We start from the raw sequence: 15,912 nt of genomic DNA on the forward strand, positions 1-15,912 counted from the left end.
TCATCAAATCAACAACTGCGGTGCTTTTTGGGTCAGCTCGCCTGCTGCTGCTTAGCTCTTGGGCTCTGGGCTCTGGGCTCCGGGAGAAAGAGAAGCGGTTACAAAGCTTTGCACCCATTCTCCAATCGCAAGTTGGCACTCATCTGGGTTGGTGGTTAGCAGTTCCAGTAAGTGAAGTCCCGACTCCCTCCAAGATTACCCTTTCGCTTTTGAAACGCAGACCACCCCGACAAATTGTCTCATTGTCATCCTACTCCTGCCCGCCCAACTCGAGCTCGGCTGCCCTCGTGATTGATCCCGTTCTTTATCCTGTCGCCTTCTCGTCCTTAATCTCGCGTCCGGGGCTTGTGCCAGAAACAGGCCTCGTGGTCCGCCCGCACTGCCCAGCATTTGCTTACTCGTGTGCCGATACGCTTGTCTACGCTTGTCTGCGCTCGTCTTCCCTGCTCTCTTCCTGCTGCTCCCGCTCTAGGCGTTTCTTCCTGCTTCCCCCACAATTGGCCGTTTCCCTGATAGTGGGACGACCGTCACCCTCCCTCCGCCTTGTTTTCTGCTGCAACACCCCACTGATTGATGTCGTCTGTCGCCTACGCCGTCCCTTTATCATCTCGAGCTTACTAACTGTAGCTCCGCGCTATAGTTCCTACTGCTGTCCCTAACCTCCCCATATCCGGAAACTGTCACGATTACGAATACAATCCAACTCAAAACTACAATCCATCATGAGTCTTGCTCCGGCACCCGAAATACAGAAGGGCCCCATCGCGGGTTCCATGCCCCCTCCAGCCCTCAATGATAAGGGCACCGAACGCGACTCCAAGAAGAAGCGAAGTTTGTTTGGTTTCGGCAAGAAGAAGGCGGACGACAAGGCAACGTCAGGTACCACCAAGACGACTTCGCGACCAGAGGCAAGCTTGCCGAGTCCCCCGCCCGGTGGGGATCTGTCTCATCTCTCTTCTGCTCGGTCGGCGACAACGTCCCCAATTCCAATGGATGTATCACACCGAGCTCCCTCCTCCCCTGGCCGGGGGATATCCTCGTCTCCCCGGATGGCCTCGCCTGCGACATCTCAGATCTTCGAGCGAGACGTCCAAGAAAGCTCCGTGGCCATGCCCAACTCACCAGCCATTCCGTCGCACATTCAAGTGGAGAACCACATCCCCCCAGCGCTTGATGCCACTTCGGAAGCTATTACGGACGACCACCTCAACCCCGACAGTGTCGAGATCGTCACGCACACCTCGCACCAGCCCGCTGCTGTCACCGTGACAGGGACAAGCCCCTACGAGACGCAGAGCACTCAGAGCACTTCTTGGGTCGACGAATTACAGTCGTTGGCGGAGAAGGACGAAGCAGCCTCCAATTATGGGTCCCTGGACTCTACCGACATCCGCCGTCTGAGTTTCATCTCTTTCGCAGATGTTGTTCAAGCAGAGCAAGGAAACAACAACATAGCTGCTAGTAGCCGAGAGTCTATGCGAATTCCTGGCCTGACTTCTCTTTCGTCGGCCGCGATCAACCGCTCCCCGTCCCCTATCAGGTCGCCCATCTCTTCTCATGCTGAGACGTCACCGCCTACCAGTAAGTCTGGGTCGATCAAGGGGCTGGACATGTCACCCAGCAGAAAGCCTGTGGGCAGCCCTTCGTCTGGTCACCACACCCTCAGTGCCGCCACTAGTAACGATCTGAACATCGAGACTATGTCGCAGGCTCTGAGGCGTACCGGTAGCACGGACTTGAGCACTGCTCGCAGTCCCCCCATCAGTCCCATCGACGGCCCGTCCCGTTAGATCCGGGCACGTTCTTACGGGAGTCCTTCACTGAGCCCTGGATCATGGAGAGGAAGTGCCACAGGGTCTCGCAGCGAAGTCGTTTAAACCTGAAACTCGGTCTGTGGCTCTTTCGATGTCGCAAACCATGGCTTGCTCACACTTGGAGGGGTCCTTTTTGGGAGAGTTTTGCATCATGGATATTTTCCATTTCGATAGCGGGAGAGGCGAGTGCAGTTTTGAAGGGCGAGGTATTTGACGGCCCATTGACCTTATGATGAATACCTTTGGGCGGCTGCAATCTGTCGATCTTAAGATTCTGAAAGATATTCTTTCAGTAAAGCAGGCTTGCCACGGGGACGTTCTGGCGTTTTTGATTGGTACACACGGTTACATGAGGTGATGAGGTGAGAGAAGAGAGACGACCTAGAATGGTCTGGTTGGCTTCATTTTTTATTCGGATATATTCCCCATTGAGCGTTCAACTGAGAGAAAGCGACATTAGGATTTTTGGTCAGGGGAACGAACAGGTATTCCCAAAGCTCATTAGGGTGGTTTGTGGGCACATAGGCAATAGGCATAGTGTAACTGAACTCGGAAGGAGAAGTTGTATATGCATTTCATTTATCTTTGCCCCTGAGGTTTCCACGTGACCATGATATGTGACGAGTCTGCACCCAGAAGTAATCGGGTTGGAACTTAAACTATGTTATGTTTGGTCAGTAGCTCTGACTTACTGAGCGATCCCTGATATCGAACTTTGTCTGCGATCGTCCCCAGAGCATCTACATCGATGTAAATTCTCCCTCTACCCAATCGTTGTTGGCAAACATGCCTCTTTGTGCCCAGCTCATTGAGTGAGGGCTTGGCTTCGGTGAGTATGGTCGCGTCACCCTTTTCAAAGGTTGACCCGTCAACAGACCATGACATGGTGATTTGCCTCACTTATAGTGATTTACTCTTGCGTATAGGGGTCCAATTCTCGGATAAGGTCAGTCTGTTGAATTTCACGAGGCATTGTCCTCCTGTCTTGTCAACCCGGTGAGAAGGGAGAAAGCTTGTCGTGAGGTCTTACCTGTTCACACTTTTCGATTCTTGATACTCGTAGATTGTTACGGATTTTTCCAACTACATGAGCCGAAAGCCAAGAAACGGTGCACTCTCGACATGAAAATTCAACTCGTTCGGTGTCCGGATACTCTAACCAGGCTGCCATTTGGTATGGGCATGGGAAAGTAACGATGTCAATAACTACGCGGGCTAGATTGACTGACCGTGGTCCAATTCAGGGCATTTGTCGTCCAGATAGCTGTAGTGTGGTATAACCATTGGCAGACCGAGGCTGGGACAGGCCCAAACAACAGAAAATAGGCCCAGCTGCTGTTCAGGCTCTCCCTTTATTAGTATGCTGTCCGAGAGCAGGAGTGTCAGTAGTCTCGCGGTCGAATGGCATCCGATTTACACCCCCCATAATATCACATATGCCTGGATGTGAGGGTTCAGAGTGGCAAATCCTGAACCAAATCATTTGGCGGGGGCTAGCTACAGTATGGCACAGTGGCATATAGTAGCACGACGTTATCTAACAGCTCCCACTGATGTCGAGAACACGAAACGTATCGCAGTGAGTAGCTTGTGTGTTACCGAACGATACGTGAGAGCACCAAACACATGCCTACACATCATAGGAGCTCATTGAGATACCCGACAACCATTATACCCCTTAAAGTCAGTACCATCCCTAGAACCATCTATGTTTCCTCGAAGGTAATAACTGTGATTACAATCCAAATATGTCAACAGAGTCATACATGAGGTAAGCAAGATCTAATATACTATTAACTTGCGAGGTTCTGATAAACATCGCCAGACGGCTGCCGAAACGATTACTAAGAATTCCACTGGTTGGTCATCCGTTTCCTCATCATACCAGCCAGGAGTACCGAAGATAAGCCCCCCTGTTGCAGCTGATTCGCGGATGCATGAAACTCACATGACAGACAGCCAGGCTGTCAGGCACGGAAATACACATGGCGAAGCCTCTCATCTCGGCTAGATTAATGGGATCCGGTCACTTGCGGGAGGTAGTTGCAGGACGCAGGAGGATGGGCCCAGGTCACAAAGTGATTAATAACATTTGTGAGACAGACTAGTGGACCTGTTGTTCAGGCATGTATGTACTCACCGCACTCCTTTTCCATGGTGAAGTTGTGGCCACAGACTCTTCCTACCACTGTTCTCGAGCCAGGTGAGTAAGTACTCAGTTAAGTCGGAACCAATCATGTAAGCTGGACTTGATACCGAGACCTGCGTAAAGCTCTTATCCTGTGCCTATGACGGTGTGCCTGGCGCGTGCAAGCCAGAACGTTGCCGCACCGAGAAATGCAGGGCAAGGAAGGCAGTGTATTTTCTCTAATTGTGTGCGTATATATGTGTGTGTGTTTGTATGTGTGTGACAGAATCGGGACAGAACTGCCGGCGGAGAAAGAGAGGGTTCATGGTCCTTGGGTCAGACCCCTTACATACATCCACACGGAGAAAGCATATGAGGCCATATATTTCGGGGGATCGACGTTGGCGTATAGTAAGCGATTCCCAAATTCCTGGCACCTCTGGCAATCACGCCCGCATTGCTGCAGGGGACACAGACAACCGGCATGCCGAATTGGTGGTCAGCCTTGAGCCAGCCATGCAGGCAAGGGCAGAGGAGTTGGGTCACGTTATGCCCATGCATGGGATATTCGACCAGGGGGCTTTATGATTTGGGCGTTTGGCCGAGCCAGCAGAGAATGTTTGCTTCGGGTAATTCTTTTCTCATCCGCATGATTGGGGCAGTGCCAAGGAAATTGATTACATATGTGTCTTTTTCTTCTTCTCCCTCTTCTTTCCTTTCTTGGGCATGGGATGGGTTGCTGCACCTAAGCAGGCAGGCAGGTCATCCATTCATTCATGGATCAGGGGGAAAACCGACGACGATACGGCTAGGGTCCGGTCTTGCAGGCCCCCTCGTCAACTCGTTCGTGCTTGCGACAAGGGCATTTTTCCATTTCAGGGGTGCACTTGGCCGATCGAGTCGTCGAGTGTGATTGCTGGATGCCTGGCAGCCTGGGGAAGGGAAAGAAGGGTTCCGAGTGGTAAAAGAAGAATGATATATGACAGCGCTGAGAGGCTTCTGACAATTTGAACGCCCGTCCCATTTCGGTCCCATTTCGATAACTTGGTTACCTACAGTATATACCTACATACATGTACAGACCATACATACAGCATTGATGCCTAGGTACCTCAATGCAGTGGCAATCTCATTCATCGATCCATTCATAGCCCACCATTGCCTATTTCCTCGGTGGTGAAGCGCTGCTCCCGCCATATCATGCCGTGATGTACAAACCAGGCAGCATTCAGTGCCGCTGGCATAACTTTTTCCCCATTGGATATAATGCTTGACTTCGCCATCAAGGGGACATATAATCATCGCAGGTAGTAGTGAAAAACAAATCGTGTCAGGTCACAACGGCAATGGTGGAGCAAACCGTCCTTCCATGGGGTTGTGGCTGGGTTAAGCTGGTATGTTAGAGCTGAAATCCTGTAGGAGGAAGTATCCATATCGTTAGTCATTTGAGTGAGTAAGGAGGGACCTATAAGTACATGATAAAAAAGAGACAGACATCCTTGGCAACAAGCAGCGTTCTCGGTGAAGGCGTCTCTCATCTCCGCCGACCCCGTGTATAGCCAGCCTATCCCAGGACCGTGGCCGGTTTTGTTTTGGATTCATCAGAAGTTCATCTCACTCCTAGGGGATGCACGGAGCAAGAGACGATCCAAGATGGCAGAACGACATTTTGTTGGTGTCAGTGTTTCTTTCCATCACGACGGTGGATGGCAGGACAGACAGGATGGTGGTGGTGGGACACCCTGGTCCATGGTCCATGGTGGCCATGGACCTCGGAGAATTGAACTGTCAGTCATCAATTTGGAGGTGGGACTGACCCGACACGGGGGGACCAGGGGGACCAGGCCAGGGGGACAAGGTTGTGTCCGCTGGCCCAATCCCGGGCAGGGAAACAGGCCCACGGGGATCACGTTTACTGTAGCATCACACGTGTTAAGTGGTTGATTACAAAATCAACAGTGGACGGTGGGGTGGTGGGTGGTGGGTGGTGGGTGGTGGATGGCACATAAGGCGTGGCTTGGCACGGCCCTGGCATCGCATCATGTAAGGCTAGGACAAGAGGGAGAAGGGAAACATACTAAAGGAAAGAAAGGAAGACAGAAAGAAAGAAGTTAGGTAGATAGATATATGTAGATAGCCATGTACATACGCCATCTGGCTGTGCTATGGTACTTTTCACAAAGCCAATAGTCGATCCTCCTGTCAAGCCTTTCTAAGAAGAATGGCCAGAACCGTAAGGCTAATATTAATCAAAGAGCAAGGAAGTGCTCGCGCCCCGATCGTCCTTCTCAAGCCCTTCGAGAAGGAAAAGGACAAGCCAACGGGCGTTGCGTGGCGAGCGAACGGGGTCACATTCCAGGCTCGGCCGTCGTCCACACACGTTGAGCTTATTGGTCGCCGGGGTTCTAATTTCGTATTGCTAGGTACAGGTAATGGACGGATTGGGAAAAGAGAGTCCGAACGATGTTACAAGCTGGCCTTCGATCTCATTCCTGCTCCATCCGCGCGTGCACGGCATCCAGACAGGAGGGTCTCTGACTGACTCGGACGCACAGCGCAGCGTGCCAAGGTAATAAATACTTACACAATGTAGTTGTTAGGTAGTCACGGACGGAAACCGGTATGAGCGATGGTGACCGAAGGATGACAAAGATGACACCCGGGCAAGGCGAGACGGGAGCAGCGCAGATATTGATGCAATTACCACGAGCAAACACTGAGTAATTGTCCAGTTGATGCATTCGGGAAAATCATACCATGGGCATGGGTACATCATGTTGAGCATATATTCGAATAGTGGTTTTGAACGAGCTGACATCGAAACCTTCGCTGGCCCGCTTGTTCTTGATACCAGGGCCCAGGGGCAGCATCACAGAGCATAAGAATGAAACATGGATTCCTAGGAGGTAGGTTTTATTCGCACCAAACATGGGAGTCCAGTTTCGGGCTCCGGGTTTTGCTCGCACCTGCATCCTCCAAGCTACGTCGGTAAGGATTGGTTATGATCTCATGTGCATGTGGCATGTTCAGTTGCCTTGCAGAGGGCAGACAGTTGATTCAGTCTTGAGCGCTGAGGTCTAGGTATCGTTAGGGACGCCGTGCCCATGTTGAGGGATCGAGGCGAGGTACCTTCCTCTGTGCCTCTTGGAGGCATGTAACTGTAACATACCCTAATTATGCCCATGTCTGTTGTTTGATTGATCCTGATCCGCCGGCGAGCTGACATCCTGAAAAAGAACAAGCCCGTTCCAGTCGAGTCGGGCATTGCAACCTGGCTCCAGCAGCAGCAGCAAATATCCGAGGATCTAGGTATTTGAACATTGTTGATTGTGCTGCTTTACTTTTCTTTCTTTCTTTCGTAGTCCAAGTGCATTGCATATCACAGCAACAAAGAAATCGCTGGACCAACCATCCATCTCCACCTTCAGCAGTATCCGCCAAGGCGAATCATGGCCTAACCTACCCAAGCCAGCTCTTGAACGCGCGAAACGAACTCGCTCGCAGCAGCACCCACACTACTGTCTCGTCCATTGGAGGATCCAGTCAGTCAAGCCCAGGCTCTCGTCCAGACAGGGCATCAATCTCCTTCGACTGTCCCTGCGCTCGTCCCTGGTCGACCTGCATCAGCAATACATATATCTGCATCTACGCACGTATGGTCGGGTAGTAGTAGTGGAAGGAGGGAATACCAGGTTGCAGCAGCACTCCAGCAACACCTGCCTGCCTACATTTACATTACACACGATACAGCTCTCTCGCCCAACAAACAAATAGGATCGAACGACGGGGACCAAAAGTACCCAAGGTGCCCCCCGCGCGCGACGAGACAAGCACCTCCTATATTAATCTCTTGCTCTAACCTAGCCCAGCAACCAATCCGGTCCCCCGACAAGGCAGGCATACCCTTCGCTCTCCCATCCGCCATCTTGCACGCTTGTCGTACGTCCACTTTTGAGTACCGGCGCTGCCGTTTGATTATTCTCCCCATGCCGGAATAGCGGACTGGGATGGCCAATGACCAGTAGCAATATACCGTACTGCCGAAGATGTGATAATTGCATCCAATATACCCCCAGATGCTGATTTTTCTTCTGGAACACGTCTCGATTCCTTCTTATCCCAGAAAGCCCTGCGCGGCGGATCGAGGGAAACGGCCCCAGAAAAACGCAAGCAAGTCATCATTGACCGACAGAAAAACATCGCTGCGTCCCAATCCCGCCGGATCTCTAGAATGATAAACACTCGATGGGACCGGCTGCTGCTAGAGAAGAATACCGCCCTCGAGAGATTTGCCTACGACTTATGACCCGGCGCCGACGCATGCAGCACCCGAAACGAATCGCATCGCCGATCTTACTCCCCCAAAAACAACATCGCTAATAGAAGCTGAACGATCACTTCGTGCATATACGCTCTCTCCTAGCACAACCACACCGAAAACCTGTCTACATGCAATTGCGAGCACGACATAAGCATCTACTATCTCCTGGCCCTTTGGTCCCATGCAAGTTTGCGAGCGCGTCCAATGCACACCATCCACCTCGATTGCTGGTGTACACTTTCAGGCCGACAACGGAATTATGAGAAGCCTCCTTCCCCCGGGAATGGACGGACAAACACACAACGGCGGCGACGCGGTTGTTGCCGACAGCAGCAGCGGCAGCGGGCAGCAGCAGCAGCAGCAGCAGCAGCAACAGTAACCAAGATGGTAGCAGACCGCCTTTCCCAGCGGCAGACAGGTCGCAAGCGTCACCCGGCTCGGCGCGCGCCAGTAACGACACAGGAAGGGAACGCGAACGGGAAAGAAGTAGCACCATGCACGGCTCCAGTTTCATACCCACTGTTCACTCGCAGAATACCATCCGAACCGTTACACCAGAGCCCGCAGAGGAAAATGGCCATGCTGTGAACCTCGACACTGCGGCAGCTCAGGCATCACAGGGTTCCCGGGGTTGCGGCACCACGTCCCCTCAAACTTCTCCCCGGTCTATACCTGGCGGAGAGACAAGACGCCAGGGCATCGTATTTAACGATGCCTTTGGCGATTCCTACGACGACTCGGAAGCGAGCCCTCCCACGCAGTCGAAATCCGCGGTCCGGCCCCGCACACATACCATGGATGGGTCGCTCGCGGTACGCCAGCAGTCGAACACCACGTCGTCAGGCAACCGACACCGTGTGGGTTCCTTCTCGTCCACGGGGTCTATGCAGCTTGCCGACCCTGAAGGTCGCCCAGCGGCGGCAATGGAGTCGGTGGGATATCCGTCCATCGCGCCAATACGATCGCCAGCAGACCTCAAAATTTCGATTTCCGGCAAAGACAAGAGATCGGTAAACAAGCGCTTAATAAAACGTGCATCGTCGCGCCCTACTTCACCTCTGATTTCGCCGCCGCCTTCCGTGGACTCTTTACCACTTCCAATACCCACAGATGATGCAAATAAGGTTTTATTGCTAATGAAGACATTGTGTGGTCGGATGAAAGGCCAAGTGGAATATCAGAGCGAGCCTAGCGGTCCGTGGCACGCTGGCGTCTGTTATATAGATGAGGAGCGCGGCAGTTTATTATTCGATCCAGGCCAGAATGGGCCCTTTCATATTCCCATTGTTGGCGATCTCCGTGGCTGCCGAGTTCTTCCTGTCGAGGCGCCTGATGGAACTGGCAAATGCCTCGAGTTGTCGAGCCAGAAGATGGGCATTGAGCTGTTACTCAAGCCTGCGGTGCCGGCCGAAGTGGATTTCTGGCTAGCTGCGCTGCTTTGCTGGCAACAATTGCGGCCGAGTGGCGTGCGCTTCCCGAATGGCCGGGGCACCAGCTCGCCATCAGCTACTACCGGACGGCCAGAGATGCGCCGCCGAGGTTCATCTACGCCCGGCTCCGGATCCTCGAAAGATGCCGCCATCATCAAGGTTGGCAAGGTCATGTTATGGGACAAGGAGTCGCTACTTCGCCACGAGCGATCGTAAAGCGACCTTCAACCCGAGACTTGCGAGGATCTGCCACTGCTTGGAGGCGGGTGTCCTGCATACTCCAAGACAACGGCGAATTCAAGCTGATGACAGAAAACGATGTGTCTGTCTTATCCATAATCGAATTGTCGCAGCTATCTCGCTGCGCTGTGCAACAGCTCGACAAATCAGTTCTCGATGAAGATTACTGCATAGCGATATTCCCCATCTACTCTGCCACATCCAAACAACTATCGATATTCAGGCCGGTGTATATAGCATTGGACACAAGGGTCCTCTTCGAGGTCTGGTTCGTATTACTTCGAGCATTCGCGGTGCCAGATCTGTATGGATTGGAGGCGGATTCTCAGGGGGCGGTCGACATCACCGACTTCGAGAATGAGTTTGATGGTCAAATGTTCAGGCTTGAGAAAACGATACAAGTGAGGGTCACCGAAGCCAAGCTCAAAAAAGCCGTTTTACCGCCAGAATTATCTGAGCGGCAAGCGCGGCAAGATCGCGATGCCCTTGTTGGCAACTACCTGGCAGAGGTCATACTGGACGGCGAGGTTCGGGCGCGGACGACTACGCAGCCGGACACGAAGAACCCGTTCTGGAGAGAAGCCGTTCAGTTCACAGAGCTTTCCTCGGCGTTGCCATACCTCTCAGTGGTCTTGAAACGGGTCGATGGTAATCTCGAGAGTTTCAGTCACCAGCTCCAGGCGTCGTTAGGGCTCCCAAAGACGGGCAATCTTACCGAGGTTATGTGCGGAGCTGTTGATATCTCTCTGGACAAGCTAGATCGCGGGAAGGACCATGAGCAGTGGCTGCCCATACAAGACGAGAGGAACGAATCGATTGGGACCATGTTTGTCAAGGTCAATCACGACGAGCTGGTAGTTTTGATGGCCAAAGATTACAAGCCATTGTCGGCTCTGCTCCACAAGTTCAGTGTCGGTTTGACTGGCCAGATTGCTGCGGCAATGCCTCAACAACTACGCCGACTGGCCGAGATTTTCCTTAACATCTTCCAGGTTTCCAACAGCTCCGTCGAATGGCTTCTAGCTCTTGTAGAGGAAGAGATCGACGGCGTCAGTGGTCAGAACAGCATGAAGAAGATGCGCTTCAGCCGCCGCATGAAGTCGAACGAGTCGACAGGCTCCTCAAGCGACCGAGAAGCTCTCGTTCGGGACATGGGCAAGACCCTTGCTGGCGAAGCCAATCTCCTTTTCCGGGGAAATTCGCTTCTGACTCAAGCCTTGGAATTTCACATGCGCCGGCTTGGCAAGGAATATCTCGAGGACGTACTGAGTGACAAGATATTCGAGATCAACGAGATCAACCCTGACTGCGAAGTAGATCCGAGTAGGATACAACATGGCGATGACCTCGACCAGCACTGGGCGCAGCTAGTGCAGATCACTACCGAAGTATGGGAGTGCATCGCGGAATCGGCCAATAGGCTGCCCGCCGAACTACGGCAAATCCTGAAATACGTCCGGGCCGTGGCCGAAGATCGCTATGGGGACTTTTTGCGGACTGTCACTTATACCAGCGTGTCGGGCTTCCTTTTTCTGCGCTTCATCTGCCCAGCCATTCTCAACCCCAAGCTCTTTGGGCTTCTCCGAGATAATCCGAGGCATCGAGCCCAACGAACGCTGACCCTCGTAGCCAAGGGGTTACAGGCACTAGGTAACCTCTCTACGTTTGGTCGAAAGGAGGGCTGGATGGAGCCGATGAACAAGTTCCTCAACACGCAACGCCAGCCATTCAAGGAGTTCATTGACCAGGTCTGCTCTATACCTACGGAACGAGCCGCCACGGCCTCGCTCCCCGCCACCTACATGGCCCCGGTTACAATCCTCGGGCGTCTCTCTCCGATTGCGAGAGAAGGGTTCCCTGCTCTGCCTTACCTGATTGACCACCCTCGAAACTTCTCTGCGCTGGTCAAGCTATGGCTGGAGTCGCATCACCCTACCGACCCGGAAAGCAACACGTTCGAGGGGGAACTGTCCGAATTCCATGAGCTCTGTGTCATGCTCCAGAAGCGGTCCGATGAGTGTTTGAGCAAAATCGAGGCGCTCCGGGCGGCCGAAGACCAGTCCATCATGACGGACGATTTCGCCGAGAGCCTGGAGAAGTCTTCTTTCATGGAGTCGGCCAGTCTCTCTCAGATCCACTCGCCGGCCTGGGTTGACAATGATCCGTATCGGGCGCCTGGGTCATCGGGCAGTGAGCAGGAAGGCTCGAGCGAGCGGTCTCTCTTCCGGGAGCTCAAGTTTGGCAGCGGCCGACACGGGCCGGAGAGCTCGTCGTCGCGCCAAGCGTCGGACAACTCGGAGGTGAGCCTGTCGCATCACCTGAGCGGGACACTCCGACGGAACGGGAAGCTTCCTCGAAACCTGTTTGGGCTGATCGGCAGCAAGAAGTCGTCGAAAAATGATCATACACCGACTTCGAGCCCCAACGCCATCCGGGAGAGGCACCGCGAGGACAAGGAAAAGGACAAGGACAAGGGGTTTCTGCGCGGCATCTCGGAGGGCTGGCAAAAGGAGAGCGGCGGGGATCACTCGAGACATTAGCACTGTCACGAGGCAGCGGGCCACCACCGCCATCGCCACCGCATAGGGCGGGTGGGTGACAGGAACGTTCTCCGGAAAGGGAAAGGTCAAGCGCCACAGCAGTGCATTTCGGGCAGCGACGGAGTTACGGAGGTGATGGCCAGGCCATCATCATCAGCGTAGAAGCCGGAGCATAAGACGAGGTGGGATTATGTTGTTATTACGGATATATCTGACGATGAAGAAGTAATGCAGCCATGCGGAGCTACATACGACCTATGCCTACCTACTACTGTACATGGGCCACTTTTTGGCGTACGAAGAAGCGACGAAAGGATGGGAGTTGGCGATGTTATGATACCGCCACTGCAACTATTGGTTGGATATGAGTGTGTGAGAGCGTTAGAGCATCATCCAAGTGTTGGAAATACAATACCCTTGCTATGTTTATACTGCCATTTTATGTTTATTTTTCTACCTAATCTTTGGTCTTTGAAGTTTTCCTGAAACGTACCGCATGCAGTACTACTAACCTACCTACCTAGGTGTGTAAGTTAGGCCCTCTAGAATGGATGCTGAGAGGCCTGTAGATATCAGCCTCGCAAGTGGGGTGGGGGGTTATTTAGGTATTTAGGTGCAGTGGGGTTGATGTATGTAAGTACTTACTTGCTGGTCAGTAGTTACCCCTCGCTTCCTCCCAATTCCTTGGATTCCTGGGATTCCTGGGAAGGCGGGGTCCCCTAGAAGCTTCTATGCCGCTTCAGCAGCTGCTAGAATTCGAATTCGCATGTGCACGCAAAATGGGCGGCGCCTGTTAAAAGTCGGGCCTCGCCAGCCTGGTCCAGCCAGCATTTGCTTCAATGTTCGATTGGATTGAAAGCCGATCTAAGGATTGATTGATTGATTTGCCTGGATTGTACTCTTCTTGAAAAAGCAATTGGCCAGCCCGCACATTCTCAACCCGGCCCTGGAATTCCTCTCCTTCTACCAGACGTCCTGCTTCGCTTCTAGATAGATACCCCGGCAGCACTTGCCTACCTCTTCACACACATCCGTCGACTTGATTTGACCCTTCTTCCTCCACCCGACCCAACCACTCACCAACAAGAAACTCACACTCGCTCGCTGCCAACACACGGTACCCTTGAGCAACATGGCCGACGAGCAGGTAAAGCGCAGCAAGGTCTTCTTCGACATCACCATCGGCAAGAAGGCCGCCGGCCGCGTCACCTTCGAGCTCTACGATGACATCGTCCCCAAGACCACCGAGAACTTCCGCGCCCTCTGCACCGGCGAGAAGGGCCTGGGCAAGAGCGGCAAGCCCCTCCACTACAAGGGCAGCATCTTCCACCGCGTCATCAAGCAGTTCATGATTCAGGGTGGCGACTTCACCGAGGGCAATGGCACCGGCGGCGAGAGCATCTACGGCGAGAAGTTTGACGACGAGAACTTTGAGAAGAAGCACGACCGCCCCTTCCTCCTGAGCATGGCCAATGCCGGTCCTGGTAAGTCCATTTCTTCTCGAAAATCATAAGTCAGTCATAGGCAGAGGAAGGCGGGCTAACCTTGTGCGAAAACCGCAGGCACCAATGGCTCCCAGTTCTTCGTTACCACCGTCGCTACGCCCCACCTCGACAACAAGCACGTCGTCTTCGGCGAGGTCCGCAGCGGCAAGTCCGTCATTCGCCAAGTCGAGAACCTGCGAACAGAGGGCGGCGACAAGCCCACCCAGGACGCCATCATCGCCGACTGTGGTGAGCTCACCGGCGCTGCTGCTGAGGCCGTGGGCGCGGATTCTAAGACCGCCGATGCCCTGGGTGATGCTTACGAGGACTTCCCCGAGGACATGGACGAGAAGCTGGACGCCGTCAAGATCCTCGAGATCGCCGCCAACTGCAAGGAGTACGGCAACAAGGGCTTCAAGGCCGGCGACGCCTCCCTGGCCCTGGACAAGTACCAGAAGGGTCTGCGCTACCTCAACGAGGAGCCCGACCTGGACGATGCCCCCCGCCGACACCAAGCCCAAGATGGACGCGCTGCGCTTCACCCTCAACAGCAACTCGGCCATGATGAACATCAAGCTGGAGTCCTGGGCGGATGCCGAGCACGCCGCCTCGGCCGCGCTGGCGGTCCCGGGTATCAGCGACGCCGAGAAGGCCAAGGCGCTGTACCGCCGCGGTGTGGCTCTGATCAAGATGAAGGACGAGGACTCGGCCATCCAGTCCCTCGAGGCAGCCAAGAAGCTGGTACCCGGTGATTCCGCCATCAACAAGGAGCTCGACGCAGTTAAGAAGGCGGCCGCAGACCGGTTGAAGAAGGAGAAGGCGGCTTACAAGAAGTTCTTCGCTTGAGCGGGAGGGCTTCGGGGCGAGATATCAAATCATGTGGTCGCCATGCCGCCCCCACACGGTCATACATGAGAATTGATCGCATACGGGACTTGATCAAGATATCTAACGGCGTAGACATGTCTGTCCTCTAGCGACAATAGCAAAGACACTCGAGTCTATCTCACATACCATTGATGATAGATGATAAATGACGAGAAAAGGAATATGAATGAAATGAAACCATGATACTCCATAGTCCATGTTCTTACTATGTGAAGTTTCTTGTGGCTTTCGAGCTTGATACGCATCCTCAAGTGAGATGCAATGCGGCAACCAAGCCTCGGCATCAAGTAATCGTCCCTCAGCGCCCATGTCATCATTTTCAGCCGATCGTTCTATAGTACGAGCCTACCTTCTTTGCACTTCTTCCTCATGCCCCTGCACGCAGCAGAGAATGCACAATGAAAAAGTATGTGGGTATGTGTATTTACGCATCAAATACGTACGTACAGTTTAGGCCATCAAAAATTGCACCACCCGCGTCCCCCCGAAACGAGGGAACGCGGCGCTCGCCCAACCCACGCTGTGCCATGTGGTTTTGGAAGCCAGCGGGACCTACACGGAATACCCTCTTGAGCGGGGTAGGTCCTTGGATTTAGTAAGTATGGGGGAAGAGAAGGAGAAGAGAAGCAGGAGACGGAAGGACGACCGTAGGGTACTTATAGGGGTGGTATCTCGGATCTGCTTTTTGGGGAGGATAAAGGAAATAAAGGGATGTATCATGTGACTTTGTGGGAGTAAAGGGGTGAGGGGCTTCAAGGAGTAGATGCCTGGTTCTTTGTTCCGTTGGTAGGAATGTTCTTTCATCATCTTATGGCACCACTGATCGAGTATGAAGACGGCAGCAGCAGCAAAGCAGAACTCCCCCGAAACATGACAGAGAAATGACTGGTTATAGGAAGTTGCCCCCGAAGATGATGGGCCTTTCTTCCGAGTACAGCATGTAGGCTTTTTTTATAGTCTATTGTAGTATATAATACAAGTCACAGAAAGCTCCACGGCAGAAAAGCCCTGTCTGTATAGCGAGTAGGTAGTCTATCCAGTTTTTGGTACAGTTTTTGAGTCCCAGG

The 15,912-nt window shown here is 53.2% G+C and overlaps 3 protein-coding genes across 3 annotated transcripts; all 3 read left to right on the forward strand.

Annotated features, from left to right (window-relative positions):
- Positions 1–722: 722 nt before the first annotated feature.
- On the forward strand, positions 723–1,790 carry PG997_006099 (uncharacterized protein; the record flags this gene model as incomplete). Its single annotated transcript, XM_066810414.1, has 1 exon — positions 723–1,790. The coding sequence occupies one exon, from the start codon at positions 723–725 to the stop codon at positions 1,788–1,790; it is 1,068 nt and encodes a 355-aa protein (XP_066669337.1).
- Positions 1,791–8,444: 6,654 nt separating this feature from the next.
- Positions 8,445–12,473, forward strand: PG997_006100 (BUD2-GTPase-activating for Bud1p Rsr1p; the record flags this gene model as incomplete). The annotated part of the gene is made up of 3 exons (XM_066810415.1): positions 8,445–8,638; positions 8,682–9,905; positions 9,956–12,473. The coding sequence occupies 3 exons, from the start codon at positions 8,445–8,447 to the stop codon at positions 12,471–12,473; spliced, it is 3,936 nt and encodes a 1,311-aa protein (XP_066669338.1).
- A 1,132-nt stretch (positions 12,474–13,605) lies between these two features.
- On the forward strand, positions 13,606–14,803 carry PG997_006101 (Peptidyl-prolyl cis-trans isomerase D; the record flags this gene model as incomplete). The annotated part of the gene is made up of 3 exons (XM_066810416.1): positions 13,606–13,957; positions 14,036–14,354; positions 14,437–14,803. The coding sequence occupies 3 exons, from the start codon at positions 13,606–13,608 to the stop codon at positions 14,801–14,803; spliced, it is 1,038 nt and encodes a 345-aa protein (XP_066669339.1).
- Between the last annotated feature and the right edge of the window lie 1,109 nt (positions 14,804–15,912).

The sequence above is a fragment of the Apiospora hydei genome, assembly GCF_038363865.1.
Source record: "Apiospora hydei strain CBS 114990 chromosome Unknown utg000005l_segment0_segment0, whole genome shotgun sequence".
In the NCBI taxonomy this organism is placed as follows: domain Eukaryota; kingdom Fungi; phylum Ascomycota; class Sordariomycetes; order Amphisphaeriales; family Apiosporaceae; genus Apiospora; species Apiospora hydei.